The 17,973-nt window shown below is 41.8% G+C and overlaps 1 protein-coding gene across 3 annotated transcripts in view; it reads right to left on the bottom strand.

The window, feature by feature from the left end:
- The window catches only part of FAM83H (family with sequence similarity 83 member H), a 306,466-nt gene that overhangs the window by 39,249 nt on the left and 249,244 nt on the right, over window positions 1-17,973 (bottom strand). For all 3 annotated transcript variants that reach the window (XM_053715487.1, XM_053715488.1, XM_053715489.1), the window contains exon 3: window positions 17,590-17,754. In XM_053715487.1, the coding sequence (XP_053571462.1) occupies window positions 17,590-17,754 (165 nt within the window). The remainder of the gene's footprint in view (window positions 1-17,589; window positions 17,755-17,973) is intronic.

The raw sequence follows: 17,973 nt of genomic DNA, 5'->3' as shown, positions 1-17,973 counted from the left end.
TGCTAAAGTAGAAACTGCTCCCTCCACCTTAGGGACTGTCTGCCATAAGTCCCGTGTAGTGGCGTCTATTGGAAACATTTTTCTAAATATAGGAGGTGGGGAAAAAGGCACACCCGGTCTATCCCACTCCTTGCTAATAATTTCTGTAAGCCTTTTAGGTATAGGAAAAACATCAGTACACACCGGTACCGCATAGTATTTATCCAGCCTACACTATTTCTCTGGTACTGCAACTGTGTTACAGTCAATCAGAGCAGCTAATACCTCCCCAAGCAACACACGGAGGTTCTCAAGCTTAAATTTAAAATTAGAAATCTCTGAATCAGGTTTCCCCGAATCAGAGATGTCACCCACAGACTGAAGCTCTCCGTCCTCATGATCTGCATATTGTGACGCAGTATCAGACATGGCCCTTACAGCATCTGCGCGCTCTGTATTTCTCCTAACCCCAGAGCAATTGCGCTTGCCTCTTAATTCAGGCAACCTGGATAATACCTCTGACAGGGTATTATTCATGATTGCAGCCATGTCCTGCAAGGTAATCGCTATGGGCGTCCCTGATGTAATTGGCGCCACATTAGCGTGCATCCCCTGAGCGGGAGGCGAAGGGTCTGACACGTGGGGAGAGTTAGTCGGCATAACTTCCCCCTCGTCAGAATCTTCTGGTGATATTTCTTTTATAGTTAAAGACTGATCTTTACTGTTTAAGGTGAAATCAATACATTTAGTACACATTCTCCTATGGGGCTCCACCATGGCTTTCAAACATAATGAACAAGTAGTTTCCTCTGTGTCAGACATGTTTAAACAGACTAGCAATGAGACTAGCAAGCTTGGAAAACACTTTAAACAAGTTTACAAGAAATATAAAAAACGTTACTGCACCTTTTAAGAAACACAAATTTTCTCAAAATTTGAAATAACAGTGAAAAAAGGCAGTTACACTAACAAAATTTTTACAGTGTATGTAACAAGTTAGCAGAGCATTGCACCCACTTGCAAATGGATGATTAACCCCTTAATACCCAAACTGTAATAATAAAAGACAAAAACGTTTTTTTTTGTTTTTTTTTAAAACAGTCACAACAACTGCCACAGCTCTACTGTGGCTTTTTACCTCCCTCAAAAATGACTTTGAAGTCTTTTGAGCCCTTCAGAGATGTCCTGTATCATGCAGAGGGAAGCTGAATGTCTCTGTCAGTATTTTTAGCTGCACAGAAAAGCACTAAAATAGGCCCTTCCCACTCATATTGCAACAGTGGAAAGCCTAAGGAAACTGTTACTAGGCAAAATTCAAGCCAGCCATGTGGAAAAAAACTAGGCCCCAATAAGTTTTATCACCAAATACATATAAAAACGATTAAACATGCCAGCAAACGTTTTATATTACATTACATTTTTATAAGAGTATGCATTTCTATTAATAAGCCTGATACCAGTAGCTCTTACTGCATTTAAGGCTTTACTTACATTAGTTCGGTATCAGCAGCATTTTCTAGCAAATTCCATCCCTAGAAAAATATTAACTGCACATACCTTATTGCAGGAAAACCTGCATGCCATTCCCTCTCTGAAGTTACCTCACTCCTCAGAATATGTGAGAACAGCCATGGATCTTAGTTACTTCTGCTAAGATCATAGAAAACGCAGGCAGATTCTTCTTCTAAATACTGCCTGAGATAAACAGTACACTCCGGCACCATTTAAAAATAACAAACTTTTGATTGAAGAATAAACTAAGTATAAAACACCACAGTCCTCTTACGACCTCCATCTTGGTTGAGGCTTGCAAGAGAATGACTGGATATGACAGTTAGGGGAGGAGCTATATAGCAGCTCTGCTGTGGGTGATCCTCTTGCAACTTCCTGTTGGGAAGGAGAATATCCCATAAGTAATGGATGATCCGTGGACTGGATACACTTAACAAGAGAAATTATATTTAAGTTAGGGGGGTGTTAGGGTTAGACTTAGTTTAGGGGTTAATAACTTTATTATAGTAGCGGCGAGGTCCGGTCGGCAGATTAGGGGTTAATACTTGAAGTTAGGTGTCGGCGATGTTAGGGAGGGCAGATTAGGGGTTAATACTATTTATTATAGGGGTTGCGAGGCGGGAGTGCGGCGGTTTAGGGGTTAATACATTTATTAGAGTAGCGACGAAGTCCGGTCGGCAGATTAGGGGTTAATAAGTGTAGGTAGCGGCAACGTTGGGGGGGGGGGGCAGATTAGGGGTTAATAAATATTATGTAGGTGTCGGCGATGTTAGGGGCAGCAGATTAGGGGTTTATAGGGATAATGTAAGTGGCGGCGATGTGCGGTCGGCAGATTAGGGGTTAAAATTTTTTATTATAGTGGTGGCGATGTGGGGGGACCTCGGTTTAGGGGTACATAGGTAGTTTATGGGTGTTAGTGTACTTTAGAGCACAGTAGTTAAGAGCTTTATGAACCGGCGTTAGCCCAGAAAGCTCTTAACTACTGACTTTTTTCTGCGGCTGGAGTCTTGTCGGTAGAGGGTCTAATGATCACTTCAGCCAAGACTTTAAATACCGGCATTAGGAAGATCCCATTGAAAAGATAGGCTATGCAATTGACGTAAGGGGATCTGCGGTATGGAAAAGTTGCGGCTGGAAAGTGAGCGTTAGACCCTTTCCTGGCTGACTCTAAATACCAGCGGGCGGTAAAAAGCAGCGTTAGGAGCCCTTAACGCTGCTTTTGACGGCTAACGCAGAACTCTAAATCTAGGCGTACGTTTGTGAAAAAGATAACGTCTTGTTTTTTAAATATGATAGCAAAACAGGCCTAGATCAATACCTCGGGTTGTCTTTTAAAAAATATGTATATAGTTTTGATGATAGGTAAATTAAAAAAAAAGCATTTTTCTATCGCTCCATTTAAACTGAAATAGAGCCTAAAAATAACTGGATTTATTATTGGCATTAGCATTGTTGTGATCTGGATTTAATTGTTTAAGATCTGTCTTGTTTGTTTGCTATTAAACTCGTGTTTTTCATGATCACAAATTAGAATATCTAAAACATTGTTTCTGATTACAGTAATAGGAATATTATTCAGCAAAGATAAAACATGTTCACTAGGAAGAATTGATTAACACGCGCAGTATAACGATCATTCCATATACACAGGGCATCAGGATGGGACGTACGTGTAGGGACAAGTGCAGTATTAATTTGTATAGTGTAAAACACGGTGCAAATAACTGTTTAAAGGATTCCATTGATGATAGTAAACAGAGGCTAATATTGTCAGGGTATCTGTGAATAACATGAAGTGGACTAAAGATGTACCGCATGAATTAATGTTTCATTTTTGATAATATAAAATTTGACATGAATTGTGTCGGCTATAGCCATAACAGCCCGCAAAACCCCCTTTTCCCTGATTACAATACATCCAAATGAGAACAAAAGAAGAAAACATTTGGTCTAATTAGTTCAGGCAGTCATTTCTTAGATCAGTGGACCACTTCAAAGTAAATATTAGCATTTTGAAACCCTCAGATGTGTAGGTTCATATATGGAGTTTCCTGCCCAAAATGAATAATAGATTTACAGAGCCCCTCACTGATCAATACAGAGGGAGCCTAAAAGTCTGAATAAATCAGATAAGCAAACACTAAGGCCCAGGAAATAGGTGATAAATTGTCCCATCCTAAGCTTCAATATGCAGCCCCAGACAGCATTTCAAGTCTCTGTATGACATGGGAAAAATAAATCTTACAAAAGGATTGTACCACATTTTCATGTAAGTTTAAGATACTCAAATGAGCATGTATATTCAGACACATAATAAATATGAACATACAAATCTGGGAGATTATCTATGCCTAGGAAGTTGAAAGCCTGAGAGTTAAGATTTTAACATGTTTTAACCTATGTCTTAAAGGGACACTGAACCAAATTTTTTTTATTTTGTGATTTAGATAGAGCATGCAACTTTCTAATTTACTCCTATTATCAATTTTTCTTTGTTCTCTTTGTTCTTTATTTGAAAAAGAAGGCATCCTAGCTTTTTTTATTAGTTCAGTACTCTGGACAGCACTTTTTTATTGGTCAATGAATTTATCCACCAATCAGCAAGAACAACCCAAGTTGTTCACCAAAAATGGGCCGGCATCTAAACTTACATTCTTGCATTTCAAATAAAATACCAAGAGAATGAAGAAAATATGATAATAGGAGTAAATTAGAAAGTTGCTTAAAATTTCATGCTCTATCTGAATCAAGAAAGAAACAAATTAGGTTCAGTGTCCCTTTAAGGATCCGAAGTTTGGACAAATCATATTGTGATGAATCAAACTTTCTCAGCGTCACAATAGAGGGGTGTGGGCATGAAGTGGTTAATGGCACACAGCTCTGGTTCCCTTATCCTTGCAACTCTGCAAAAGGACCTTAAAAGAGACACCACATTAGCCCCCAAATCTCGCCCACACTGCTCTAATTAACAATTTCCCTGCTGCCACCACCAAAACTTTTAAATTAAAGGGGAGTTTTGGGGAACCCCTAAAAACTCATACTATTTAACAATTGGGTAACGTGCCTTTAACCTCGTCTCAACAGGCGTGTGAATTCGGATATTAGAGCCCAAAAGACAGAATGAGATTTTCTATGCGTTTAATAACAAAAATATCAATACAGGTTACACAGTGCAAAATTATAAAGACATTCAAAATAATATACAAATGTAAAGCTACAGTTATTTTAAAAACAATAGGGGACATAAAAAATAGAAACACAATATCTTACTTATTACCAAGTTCCTTTAGATATGTGGAGAGCTGCCATTCGAGATGTTTAGTGGTTTGGTCCCCAGGGCAGTTCTGACTAAAAAGTCTCTCTCTTGCATACTTGAACCAATTTTTCTTTGTCTTGTCAAAGACAACGCCCGGGTTATAATTTACAACGAATGCAACCAATGAAAGAAGTCTTAGCTCCCACTATCAGCCTCCAAGGGGAGGAGCGTTCTGCATTCCTATACACAGTTACACTACTAAGGAGGGGGGTTTCAGCTTACATCTTTTCTGAAAGCAGTTTTCACACACACAGGAAAAAGCAATTCACATTAACCTTTTCCAAGCCGAGAACACAATACCACCTCTGCGGGGTAGCCAATCCAGGTATCAACTACTCCACATGATTGTATCATGACACCTCCCCTTTTAAAATGGTGGAAATAGGGGGTCAGCCCACGCTGATCCCCTATGTCAACCTAAATCCTAGTCTTTCCTCGTTCATAAGACCAGATCTGCCCTTTCTGCACACTCTCAGCATTCATTTGCTCCCTGTAACAATTAGCATCAGCTGACACAATTTCTCTTGTGGAGGGCATTTCCTTGCAGGATATCACACATTCGCTCTCACTCATAAAGGGATCTAGCACCCCTTCAAGGTAACTCACTAGGGGACTAAGATAAATTCTTGCTATGCTTAGGCCAGATACTCCACTGTTCACATCTACCCCAGTATGCTCTGTAGGAGTAGCATATTCATTAGTCACTGCAGCTACATCTCCTTCCCCCTCTTCTTCACATCTGCCATTCCTGTAGGGGAGGTCCACAACCACCCCGAGGGTCCCATCCAGTTTTACTCTCTGTAACAGGGCAGGATGTACTCTGACCCCTACACCAGCCATGCCATTCACTCCTCCTTGCATATGCAATGCTGGTTCTAGCACAGAAGGGTATACACACTTAGTCTGCCCTTCTGCCCAGCCCTGCTGCTCTCTCACATTCCCACACACTGCATCAGGCATCCCATTGTCACAATCAATGGCAGTATAACCCTTTTCACTGGCACAATACAGTACTGGTACAGGTTCAGGTAAATCATCATTAACCCTAGGCTCTCTATCCCAGAGCCCAGGTTCAATAGAAGCAACATTGTTACAAACATTTTCAATACATCCCTCTTCATCAGAACAAGACATTACTGGTGTACACAAAGGCAGAGCTGCATTAACCCTCAGCCCCCACTTGCAGCAATCATGTTCAAGGCAATCATTCTTCATTCTTTGGTGGGATACCTCCAGCTCTGGTGCAGCTAGCAATGTATCCATCCCCAGCCTCCCCTCTGGGTCCCCCAAAGTTTCACACAGTATCTCAGTTGGCGCAGGGCCCTCTACTGGCCCTTCCAGGTTGCAGGTGTTGTCTTCTGGGGCGTACTGACAAAGCATCCGGCCCACATCATCCCCCAGCAAAACAACAGGGATATCCACAGAAATTCTCACCTACTGTAAACCTTTTCCCACACCCCAATCCAGGGGAACACATGCCGCAGGGCACTCCCTGCAAACTTCTTCATTATCCACAGTCTCTCCTGGGATAATATCCTCTGCCACTTCAGGGCGCACCAAGCGATATCCAGCCCCAGTATCCTGAAGTCTCATGGTCACACAGTCTCCCTCTGTCACACTCTGCAGATTACCTGCTGACCCACCCACAAACAAAGCTGCTGCAGGTTTCCCTGTTATATTCCCACCCCAGACTGCGTGTTGAGGTTTCTCCTTGGTGGGGCAGGCAAAACTCAGGTGCCCAAACTCATGGCACCAAATGCATGGGCGGGTATTCCCCTTGCCCAATGCAACTTCTGCCCCCTTGATGGGAGATGTTCCAGGGGAAGGTACTTCTGTAGAATTGGTTGTCAGTTGCTGGCACATTCCCTCCCTCCAGGGAGGTGATACACTTGCACAGTGGAACACTTGGCTACTGGGGCTTCGTTGTTAGTGCTGGCTGTAGCCCCTGCTGCTGAATCAGGTTCCATTCCCAGGAGCACTCTTCTGGCCAACGGGCTCACTGTCTGGAAAAACATAATTTATGCTTACCTGATAAATTTATTTCTCTTGTAGTGTGTTCAGTCCACGGGTCATCCATTACTTATGGGATATATTCTCCTTCCCAACAGGAAGCCGCAAGAGGACCACCCAAGCAGAGCTGCCACATAGCTCCTCCCCTCACATGTCATATCCAGTCATTCGACCGAAACAAGACGAGAAAGGAGAAACTATAAGGTGCAGTGGTGACTGGAGTAATAATTTTAAAATTTAGAACCTGCCTGAAAAAGACAGGGCGGGCCGTGGACTGAACACACTACAAGAGAAATAAATTTATCAGGTAAGCATAAATTATGTTTTCTCTTGTTAAGTGTGTTCAGTCCACGGGTCATCCATTACTTATGGGATACCAATACCAAAGCTAAGTACACGGATGATGGGAGGGACAAGGCAGGAACATTAAACAGAAGGAACCACTGCCTGTAGAACCTTTCTCCCAAAACCAGCCTCCGAAGAAGCGAAAGTGTCAAATTTGTAAAATTTGGAAAAAGTATGAAGTGAAGACCAACTTGCAGCCTTGCAAATCTGTTCAACAGAGGCCTCATTCTTAAAGGCCCAGGTGGAAGCCACAGCTCTGGTGGAATGAGCTGTAATTCTTTCAGGAGGCTGCTGTCCAGCAGTCTCATAGGCTAAACGTATTATGCTACGAAGCCAAAAAGAGAGAGAGGTAGCCTAAGCCTTTTGACCTCTCCTCTGTCCAGAGTAAACGACAAACAGAGAAGAAGTTTGTCTAAAATCTTTAGTTGCCTGTAAGTAGAACTTCAGAGCATGGACCACGTCTAGATTATGCAAAAGACGTTCCTTCTTTGAAGAAGGATTAGGACATAATGATGGAACAACAATCTCTTGATTGATATTCCTGTTAGAAACAACCTTAGGTAAAAACCCAGGTTTAGTACGCAGAACTACCTTGTCTGAATGAAAGATCAGATAAGGAGAATCACAATGTAAGGCAGATAACTCAGACTCTTCGAGCCGAGGAAATAGCCATCAAAAACAAAACTTTCCAAGATAAAAGCTTAATATCAATGGAATGAAGGGGTTCAAACGGAACACCCTGAAGAACTTTAAGAACCAAGTTTAAGCTCCACGGAGGACCAACAGCTTTAAACACAGGCTTAATTCTAGCCAAAGCCTGACAAAAGGCCTGGACGTCTGGATGCTCTGCCAGACGTTTGTGTAAATGAATAGACAGAGCTGAAATCTGTCCCTTTAGCGAACTAGCGGATAAACCCTTTTCTAAACCCTCTTGTAGAAAAGCTAATATCCTAGGAATCCTAACCTTACTCCATGAGTAACTCTTGGATTCGCACCAATATAAATATTTACGCCATATCTTATGGTAAATTTTTCTTGTCACAGGTTTCCGAGCCTGTATTAATGTATCAATGACCGAATCCGAAAACCCACGCTTTGATAGAATCAAGCGTTCAATTTCCAGGCAGTCAGCCTCAGAGAAATTAGGTTTGGATGGTTGAAAGGACCCTAAATTAGAAGGTCCTGCCTCAGAGGAAGAGACCATGGTGGACAGGACGACATGTCTACTAGGTCTGCATACCAGGTCCTGCGTGGTCACGCAGGCGCTATCAGAATTACCGATGCCCTCTCCTGTTTGATCCTGGCAATCAGCCGAGGTAGCAACGGAAATGGTGGAAACACATAAGCTATGTTGAAAACCCAAGGGGCTGCTAATGCATCTACCAGCACCGCTCCCGGGTCCCTGGACCTGGATCCGTAACAAGGAAGCTTCGCGTTCTGGCGAGATGCCATGAGATCCAGATCCGGTTTGCCCCAATGACGAATCAGTTGAGCAAATACCTCCGGGTGAAGTTCCCACTCTCCCGGATGAAAAGTCTGGCGACTTAGGAAATCCGCCTCCCAGTTCTCTACGCCTGGGATGTGAATTGCTGACAGGTGGCAAGAGTGAGACTCTGCCCAGCGAATTATCTTCGAGACTTCCAACATCGCTAGGGAACTCCTGGTTCCCCCTTGATGGTTGATGTAAGCCACAGTCGTGATATTGTCCGACTGAAATCTGATGAACCTCAGCTTTGCTAACTGAGGCCAAGCTAGAAGAGCATTGAATATTGCTCTTAATTCTAGAATGTTTATTGGGAGGAGTTTCTCCTCCTGAGTCCACGATCCCTGAGCCTTCAGGGAATTCCAGACTGCTCCCCAGCCTAGAAGGCTGGCATCCGTTGTTACAATCATCCAATCTGGCCTGCGAAAGGTCATTCCTTTGGACAGATGAACCGGTGACAACCACCAGAGAAGCGAATCTCTGGTCTCCTGGTCCAGATTTAGCAAAGGGGACAGATCTGAGTAATCCCCGTTCCATTGACTGAGCATGCATAGTTGCAGCGGTCTGAGATGCAGGCGCGCAAATGGCACTATGTCCATTGCCGCGACCATTAAGCCGATTACCTCCATGCACTGAGCTACTGATGGGCTTGGAACGGAATGAAGGACACGGCAAGCATTGAGAAGCTTTGACAACCTGGACTCCGTCAGGTAAATCTTCATCTCTACAGAATCTATAAGAGTCCCTAGAAAAGGAACCCTTGTGAGTGGTAACAGAGAACTCTTTTCCACATTCACTTTCCACCCATGCGACCTCAGAAATGCTAGAACTATCTCTGTATGAGACTTTGCATTCTGAAAACTCGACGCTTGTATCAGAATGTCGTCTAGGTACGGAGCCACCGCTATGCCTCGTGGTCTTAGTACCGCCAGAAGTGAGCCCAGAACCTTCGTAAAAATTCTCGGGGCCGTGGCTAACCCGAAGGGAAGAGCCACAAACTGGTAATGCCTGTCTAGAAAGGCAAACCTCAGGTAACGATAATGATCTTTGTGAATCGGTATATGAAGGTAAGCATCCTTTAAGTCCACCGTGGTCATATATTGACCCTCTTGGGATCATGGGTAGGATGGTTCGAATGGTTTCCATCTTGAACGATGGTACCCTTAGGAATTTGTTTAAGATCTTTAAACAAGATCCCCATGATTAAGAGGTCTTGTACACATTGTAGAAATGCCTCTCTCTTTACTAGGTTTGTCGATAACCTCGAAAGATGGAACCTCCCTTGTGGAGGAGAGGTTTTGAAATCCAGAAGGTATCCCTGAGATATAATCTTTAACGTCCAGGGATCCTGCACATCTCTTGCCCAAGCCTGGGCAAAGAGAGAAAGTCTGCCCCCCACTAAATCCGTCTCTGGATAGGGGGCCCTGACTTCATGCTGTCTTAGGGGCGGGAGTAGGCTTTCTGGCCTGCTTGCCCTTGTTCCATGACTGGTTGCCTTTCCAACCCTGTCTGTAATGAGCAGTAGTTCCTTCCTGTTTTGGAGCAGAGGAAGTCGATGCTGCTCCTGCCTTGAAGTTACGAAAGGCACGAAAATTAGACTGCTTGGCCTTTGGTTTGGCCCTGTCCTGAGGAAGGGCGTGGCCCTTACCTCCCGTAATGTCAGCAATAATTTCCTTCAGGCCGGGCCCGAATAAGGTCTGCCCTTTGAAAGGAATGTTAAGTAGTTTAGACTTGGAAGTTACATCCGCTGACCAGGATTTAAGCCAGAGCGCTCTGCGCGCCTGTATGGCGAATCCGGAATTTTTAGCCGTAAGTTTGGTTAGATGTACTACGGCATCTGAAACAAACGCATTAGCTTGCTTAAGGGTTCTAACTTTGCTCAAGGCCTCATCCAACGGCTCTGTGCGAATCGCCTCTTCCAGAGACTCAAACCAGAATGCCGCTGCAGCCGTGACAGGCGCAATGCATGCAAGAGGCTGCAATATAAAACCCTGTTGAACAAACATTTTCTTAAGATAACCCTCTAATTTTTTATCCATTGGATCTGAGAAAGCACAGCTATCCTCCACCGGGATAGTGGTACGCTTGGCTAACGTAGAAACTGCTCCCTCCACCTTAGGGACCGTCTGCCATAAGTCTCGTGTGGTGGCATCTATAGGGAACATTTTTCTAAATATCAGAGGAGGGAAAAAAGGCACACCGGGTCTATCCCACTCCTTACTTATAATTTCTGTAAGTCTTTTTGGTATAGGAAAAACGTCAGTACACACCGGTACCGCATAGTATCTATCCAACCTACACAATTTCTCTGGAATTGCCACCGTGTCGCAATCATTCAGAGCCGCTAATACCTCCCCTAGTAACACAAGGAGGTTCTCAAGCTTAAATTTAAAATTTGAAATTTCTGAATCCGGTCTCCCCGGATCAGAACTGTCACCGACAGAATGAAGCTCACCGTCCTCATGTTCTGCAAATTGTGACGCAGTATCAGACATGGCTCTCGTGTCATCAGCGCGCTCTGTCCTTAACCCAGAGCTATCGCGTTTGCCCCTTAATTCGGGCATATTATATAATACTTCTTTCATAACATTAGCCATATCATGTAAAGTAATTTGTAAGGGCCTAGATGTACTAGGTGTCTCAATCCTACGCATCTCCCGAGCGGGAGACGCAGGTACTGACACGTGAGGAGAGTTAGGCGGCATAACTTCCCCCTCGTTGTCTGGTGATAGCTTCTTTATCGGTACAGATTGACTTTTATTCAAAGCAATATCAATACAATTGGTACACATCGTTCTATTGGGCTCCACATTGGCTTTTGAACATGATGAACAAACAGTTTCCTCTGAATCAGACATGTTTAAAACAGACTTAGCAATGAAACTAACAAGCTTGGAAATCACTTTCCATAAGTTTACAAGCAATATAAAAAACGCTGCAGCGCTTCAAAAATACAGATATAATTAAACAATTCTTAACAAGAAGTGTATTATTAGCAGAGGATTGCACCCATTAGCAAAAGGATGATTAACCCCTCAATACCCAAAACGGATAAAACAGATATCAATTAAGATTTAACGCTTTTAATCACAGTCAGCACACTGTCACAGATCTGCTGTGACTGATTACCTCCCTCACAAATGAAATTTGCAGACCCCTGAGCTCTCTAGAGACGTCCTGGATCAAGGAGGAAGAAGCAGAAAGACTGTGCAATAATTTTAACTGCGCAACAAGGCGCTAAAACAAGGGCCCTCCCACTCCAATCACAACAGTGGGAGCCCTGATATAACGGTTTCCATGCAGAAAAATATGTTAGCCATGTGGAAAAAAATCATGCCCAAAGCGATTTATCACCAAAGTACCTCACAAAAACGAATAACATGCCAGTAAACGTTTTATTAAAAAACAACATTTTTCAATGTCATGCAAAGCTATCACTAAGCCTGCTACCAGTCGCTACCACTGCAGAGAAGGCTTAAGTATTATTTCAGTGTTAACAGTATTTTCTCAGTCAAATTCTAGTCCCTAGAATATAACTCGACTGCGCATACATTTATCAGCCTGATACCAGTTGCTACTACTGCATTTAAGGCTGTACTTACATCATACGGTAACAGCAGTATTTTCTTAGTCAATTCCATTCCCAGAAAATAAAGTACTGCACATACCTCATTTGCGGAGGACCCCGCATGCTATTCCCAGTTTCTGAAGTTACCCCACTCCTCAGAATGTCGAGAACAGCCAGTGGATCTTAGTTACGCCTGCTAAGATCATAGATAAAAAAACCCAGGCAGTTTCTTCTTCCAAATACTGCCTGAGATAGAACAACAGCACACTCCGGTGCCATTTAAAATAACAAACTTTTGATTGAAGAATAGTTAAGTAAAAACTCCAGCTCCTCTCGCGACCTCCTTCTTTGTTGAGGGTTGCAAGAGAATGACTGGGTATGACATGTGAGGGGAGGAGCTATGTGGCAGCTCTGCTTGGGTGGTCCTCTTGCGGCTTCCTGTTGGGAAGGAGAATATATCCCATAAGTAATGGATGACCCGTGGACTGAACACACTTAACAAGAGAAATATATTGCAAAAATTCTGGGTACAGGAGAGGTGCCTTGGTTATGGTAAAGTCAAAAACATCTAGCACATGTCTCCGCTGGGTATCCCTTATAACTATTTTGTGCTCTCTTTTTCTCTCAGCAGCCTCTCTTCTTCTCTTCTCCTCTTGATACTTGAGGATCAGTTCCATTCTTATTTTGGGTTCAACATTCCCCAAGTATCTGAGTGCTGTCTGTAGCTCAGACTCCATGACACTTACAGGGTTAACAGCACCAGGTAACAATCCTTGGGCTACAGGAGGGTCAACAAGTTGGGTACCAGGTCTTGAGTTACAGCTTCCACAGTAACCCTTTCTGCGACTGTTTCAAACTCTGTTGTGAAGCCCTCTGCCTCCAGCAATTCAGTATCAGCTGTTCTTTCCCTTTGCCAAGAATAGTAATTCCTCTTTTCTTGCAAAGAACTCCAGAGACCATTCAGGGATTCTCCTATATTCTTCCATACTGAGCACAGCAACAAACAACAAGAGGGAGGGAAAAAGAACTGCTTCTTTGCACTGTCACTGTAATTAGGCACTGAGTTCTGTCTTTGAGAAATTACACAAAAACATGCAATTTCTTTAAGTACTATACAAATAGCACAAAAAAACTCTAAATATCCCCACCGCTGCCAGCCAGTTTGTGACAAATCAAACCAGCGTCACAATAGAGGGGTGTGGGCATGAAGAGGTTAATGGCACACAGCTCTGGTTCCCTTATCCTTGTAACTCTGCAAAAGGACCTTAAAAGAGACACCACATTAGCCCCCAAATCTCGCCCACACTGCTCTAATTAACAATTTCCCTGCTGCCACCACCAAAACTTTTAAATTAAAGGGGAGTTTTGGGGAACCCCTAAAAAGTCACACTATTTAACAATTAGGTAACGTGCCATTAACCTTGTCTCAACAGGCGTGTGAATTCGGATATTAGAGCCCAAAAGACAGAATGAGATTTTCTATGCGTTTAATAACAAAAATATCAATACAGGTCAAGACATCCTATCAGCCAATCGGAATTCGAGGGACGCCATCTTGGATGACGTCCCTTAAAGGAACCTTCATTCGTCGTCTAGTCGTCGGGAGAAGAGGATGTTCCGCGCCGGAGGTCTTGAAGATGGAGCCGCTCCTCGTCGGATGGATGAAGATAGAAGATGCCGCTTGGATGAAGATGTTTGCCGGTCCGGATGTCCTCTTCTTGCCGGATAGGATGAAGACTTCAGACCCTCTTCTGGACCTCTTCTGCCCGGATAGGATGAAGACTTCGGAGCCTCTTCTCGACGGATCGGTGATACCCGGCATGGTGAAGATAAGGTAGGGAGATCTTCAGAGGCTTAGTGTTAGGTTTTTTTAAGGGGGGTTTGGGTTAGATTAGGGGTATGTGGGTGGTGGGTTGTAATGTTGGGGGGGGTATTGTATGTTTTTTTTACAGGCAAGAGCTGAATTCTTTGGGGCATGCCCCGCAAAAGGCCCTTTTAAGGGCTGGTAAGGTAAAAGAGCTGTTAACTTTTTATTTTAGAATAGGGTAGGGCATTTTTTATTTTGGGGGGCTTTGTTATTTTTTTAGGGGGCTTAGAGTAGGTGTAATTAGTTTAAAATTCTTGTAATCTTTTTTTTATTTTTTGTAATTTATTGTTTGTTTTTTTTGTGTAATTTAGTGTTTGTTTGTTTTTTGTAATTTAGTTTAGTTGATGTAATTGTAGATAATTGTAGGTAGTTTATTTAATTAATTTATTGATAGTGTAGTGTTAGGTTTAATTGTAACTTACGTTAGGATTTATTTTACAGGTCATTTTGTAATTATTTTAACTAGGTAGCTATTAAATAGTTATTAACTATTTAATAGCTATTGTACCTGGTTAAAATAAATACAAAGTTGCCTGTAAAATAAATATAAATCCTAAAATAGCTACAATGTAATTATTATTTATATTGTAGCTATATTAGGGTTTATTTTACAGGTAAGTATTTATTCTTTAAATAGGATTAATTTATTTAATATTTATTTTATTTCGTTAGATTAAAATTATATTTAATTTAGGGGGTGTTAGGGTTAGACTTAGCTTTAGGGGTTAATACATTTATTATAGTAGCGGTGAGGTCCGGTCGGCAGATTAGGGGTTAATACTTGAAGTTAGGTGTCAGCGATGTTAGGGAGGGCAGATTAGGGGTTAATACTATTTATTATAGGGTTTTTGAGGTGGGAGTGAGGCGGTTTAGGGGTTAATACATTTATTATAGTGGCGGCGAGGTCTGGTCGGCAGATTAGGGGTTAATAAGTGTAGGTAGGTAGCGGCGACGTTGTGGGGGGCAGATTAGGGGTTAATAAATATAATATAGGGGTCGGCGATGTTAGGGGCAGCAGATTAGGGGTACATAGGGATAATGTAGGTTGCGGCGGTGTCCGGAGCGGTAGATTAGGGGTTAAAAGTGTAATGCAGGGGTCAGCGATAGCGGGGGCGGCAGATTAGGGGTTAATAAGTGTAAGGTTAGGGGTGTTTAGACTCGGGGTTCATGTTAGGGTCTTAGGTGCAGACTTAGGAAGTGTTTCCCCATAGGAAACAATGGGGCTGCTTTTTTGCAGGTGTTAGTTTTTTTTTCAGCTCAAACTGCCCCATTGTTTCCTATGGGGGAATTGTGCACAAGCACATTTTTTAAGCTGGTCGCGTCCGTAAGCAACGCTGGTATTAAGAGTTGAAGTGGCGGTAAATATGCCTTTACGCTCCCTTTTTGGAGCCTAACGCAGCCCTTCAGAGAACTCTCAATACCAGCGTTATTTAAAAGGTGCGGGGGGAAAAAACCACGTGTAGCTAACGCACCCCTTCTAACGCAAAACTCTAAATCTAGGTGTTTGATAATAATAATAATATGATGTTAGAAATAATAGTGATGTTTCATATTAAAATAATCAGGAAAATGACAAAATATGACCAGGCAGGTTTATTAATATAAAGAAATAGTGTATTTGATAAACATTTTATAGATTAGATAATTGAACTGCAGCAATATTTGAATGAAACTATCTCTGTCTGCTGCCCCGATGGCCTAAATCCAGTATTACAGTCAAAAGATATTTGACTGTTGAAAATGAAATTTCCCAGTAGCCAATCAAGGAGGCGTCTCCCAAATAACCAATCAGGGACAAGCTTCCGAAGGGCCTATCATCCTAATTTCACTAATGATTAGAATAAAAAGGGGTGGGATTATATCGCGTGATATAACCCCAGGCAAGAGAGAAAAAGAGGACTCTGTGCTGAATTTTTGACTATCAAACTGTGCCTTGGGATCCAGTCTATTATAAAGCAATCTGGGCCTAATGTTTATCCATCTTGCAAAAATGACCTCTTAATTTATGAGGGGAAATTGGATTTATCGGAGAAACTCTGGAAGCTGAAACATTGATTTGTTTATTTGGGTATTGTATGACAGTTCTATATCTTTAATATTTTAGACAAAAGTATTCTAAGACTATAGTCAAATTGCAGTTAGTAATTTTAAAAGGGTACTTTGTATTTTAGCTTGCATTCATAATCTTTTGTTTGCCAAGTAATTTATAACTGTAACCATATAAATATATTTTAGAATTGACCTTATTGCTGCTAAATAATTTATTTCAGCTTAGATAAATTGGCATATAAACTGGCTGTTTACATTAAGAATATACAGGTGGCCCTCGTTTTACAACGGTTCAATTTACACAGTTTCAGAATAACAACCTTTTTTTCCAGTCATGTGACTGATATTGAAAAGCATTGAGAAGCAGTGCATTTATTAAAATAGCCAGTAGGTGGAGCTGTCTGCTTGTGTTACAGCAAAGCCAAGCAAGCTGTAATTAATCAGTTTAACCAGACCTGAGCTATCGAGCAGATTTCAAAGGAACAAGATCTTCCGGTCTATAAATCAGTCCAGGTTGGAATGTATAGAAGGAACTGTTTGCAGAAAAATGCAAGTGAAGTCTGTGTTGTGTGATTATTTTATTAGGTTTATAATGCTGTTTAGCATTTTAAGTCTTCATTTCAAATCTTTAAAAATAATGTATTAGGTGTTACTTATGACAATTTTCAGAGGGGCCTGGAACCTATCTCCCTCACTTTCCATTGAATTACATTATAAACTGGGTTTCAATTTACAACGGTTTCGATTTACAACCATTTCTTCTGGAATGTAACCCCGGTGTAAACTGAGGGCTACCTGTATATACTTCTGTTTTTTTAATTAGAATTGTATTGAATCATTTGTGTGTTAAATAGCTTAAGTATATTTGTCTGGAAGTTAGCAAACCATACCTTGGCATCTCATTGTGATATTTAAATGCAACTCTGATTTGGGAGATAATTGTGAATAAGGTAATTTTTATGATCTTTTGTATAGCATATTATAACAGCATAAACGTGTATAGTTTGATTCATAACCTGGTTCCTATAAATATAATTCAATGTATCTATAAATTTTAACTAATATAAATAATTTAGGTATTTACATTAATTTTAATTGTTTTGTATATGCATTTTATTGGGGGTTTATTTTAAAGAATAATTATTAAATATATTATATTATAACCCGGCCATATACTGACATATTTAGCAAGTGCCAAGTGAGAAAAAAGTGCTTTGTAAACTGTCAAGAGACAAAGGGAAAATTAATCAGGGGCAGAATTTCACCTAGGCCAACTAGGTCTGTGCCTAGGGCTGCATGATTCAGGGGGAGCTCTATGGCATGATGCCTTCCCACTCCTATGCCCTATACACGTTATTGTCTAGAGGGACTGGATCACCACTTTGGCATCTGGTTGTAATAAAAACATGAGTGGGGTGTCAGAGGGGCAGCATAGAAAACAAATACAGCACTGTACTCACCTCTACATAATTCAGGTTGATCCTGCACTTTGCCGCCATGTCTAGGAAGTGCTGGGAGTTCATCTCGTCCAGTATGATGTAGACAGGGATACGGCGGGCAGCAGCATCCAGCAGGTCACTGAGGATGTCAACGTCAGTGAAAATGTCCATTACAATCGCAATCACCTGACAGCAAAAAGCGTTATCGGCAAGTGGGCTTCACCAAGATTTAAATGACAATATATAATCATGTGTATACAACACTCACTGTGCACTGTATATGTGTGTGTGTTTATGTGTGTGTGTGTGTGTTTATGTAAATGTGTTTGTTTATGTATGTGTTTATGTGTATTGATGTATATGTGTGTGTTTATGTATATGTGTGTGTTTATGTATATGTGTGTG

The sequence above is a fragment of the Bombina bombina genome, chromosome 5 (genome assembly GCF_027579735.1).
Source record: "Bombina bombina isolate aBomBom1 chromosome 5, aBomBom1.pri, whole genome shotgun sequence".
Lineage (NCBI taxonomy): Eukaryota > Metazoa > Chordata > Amphibia > Anura > Bombinatoridae > Bombina > Bombina bombina.
The sequence above is the reverse complement of the archived record's forward strand: the minus strand, read 5'-3'. Positions and strand labels throughout refer to the sequence as shown.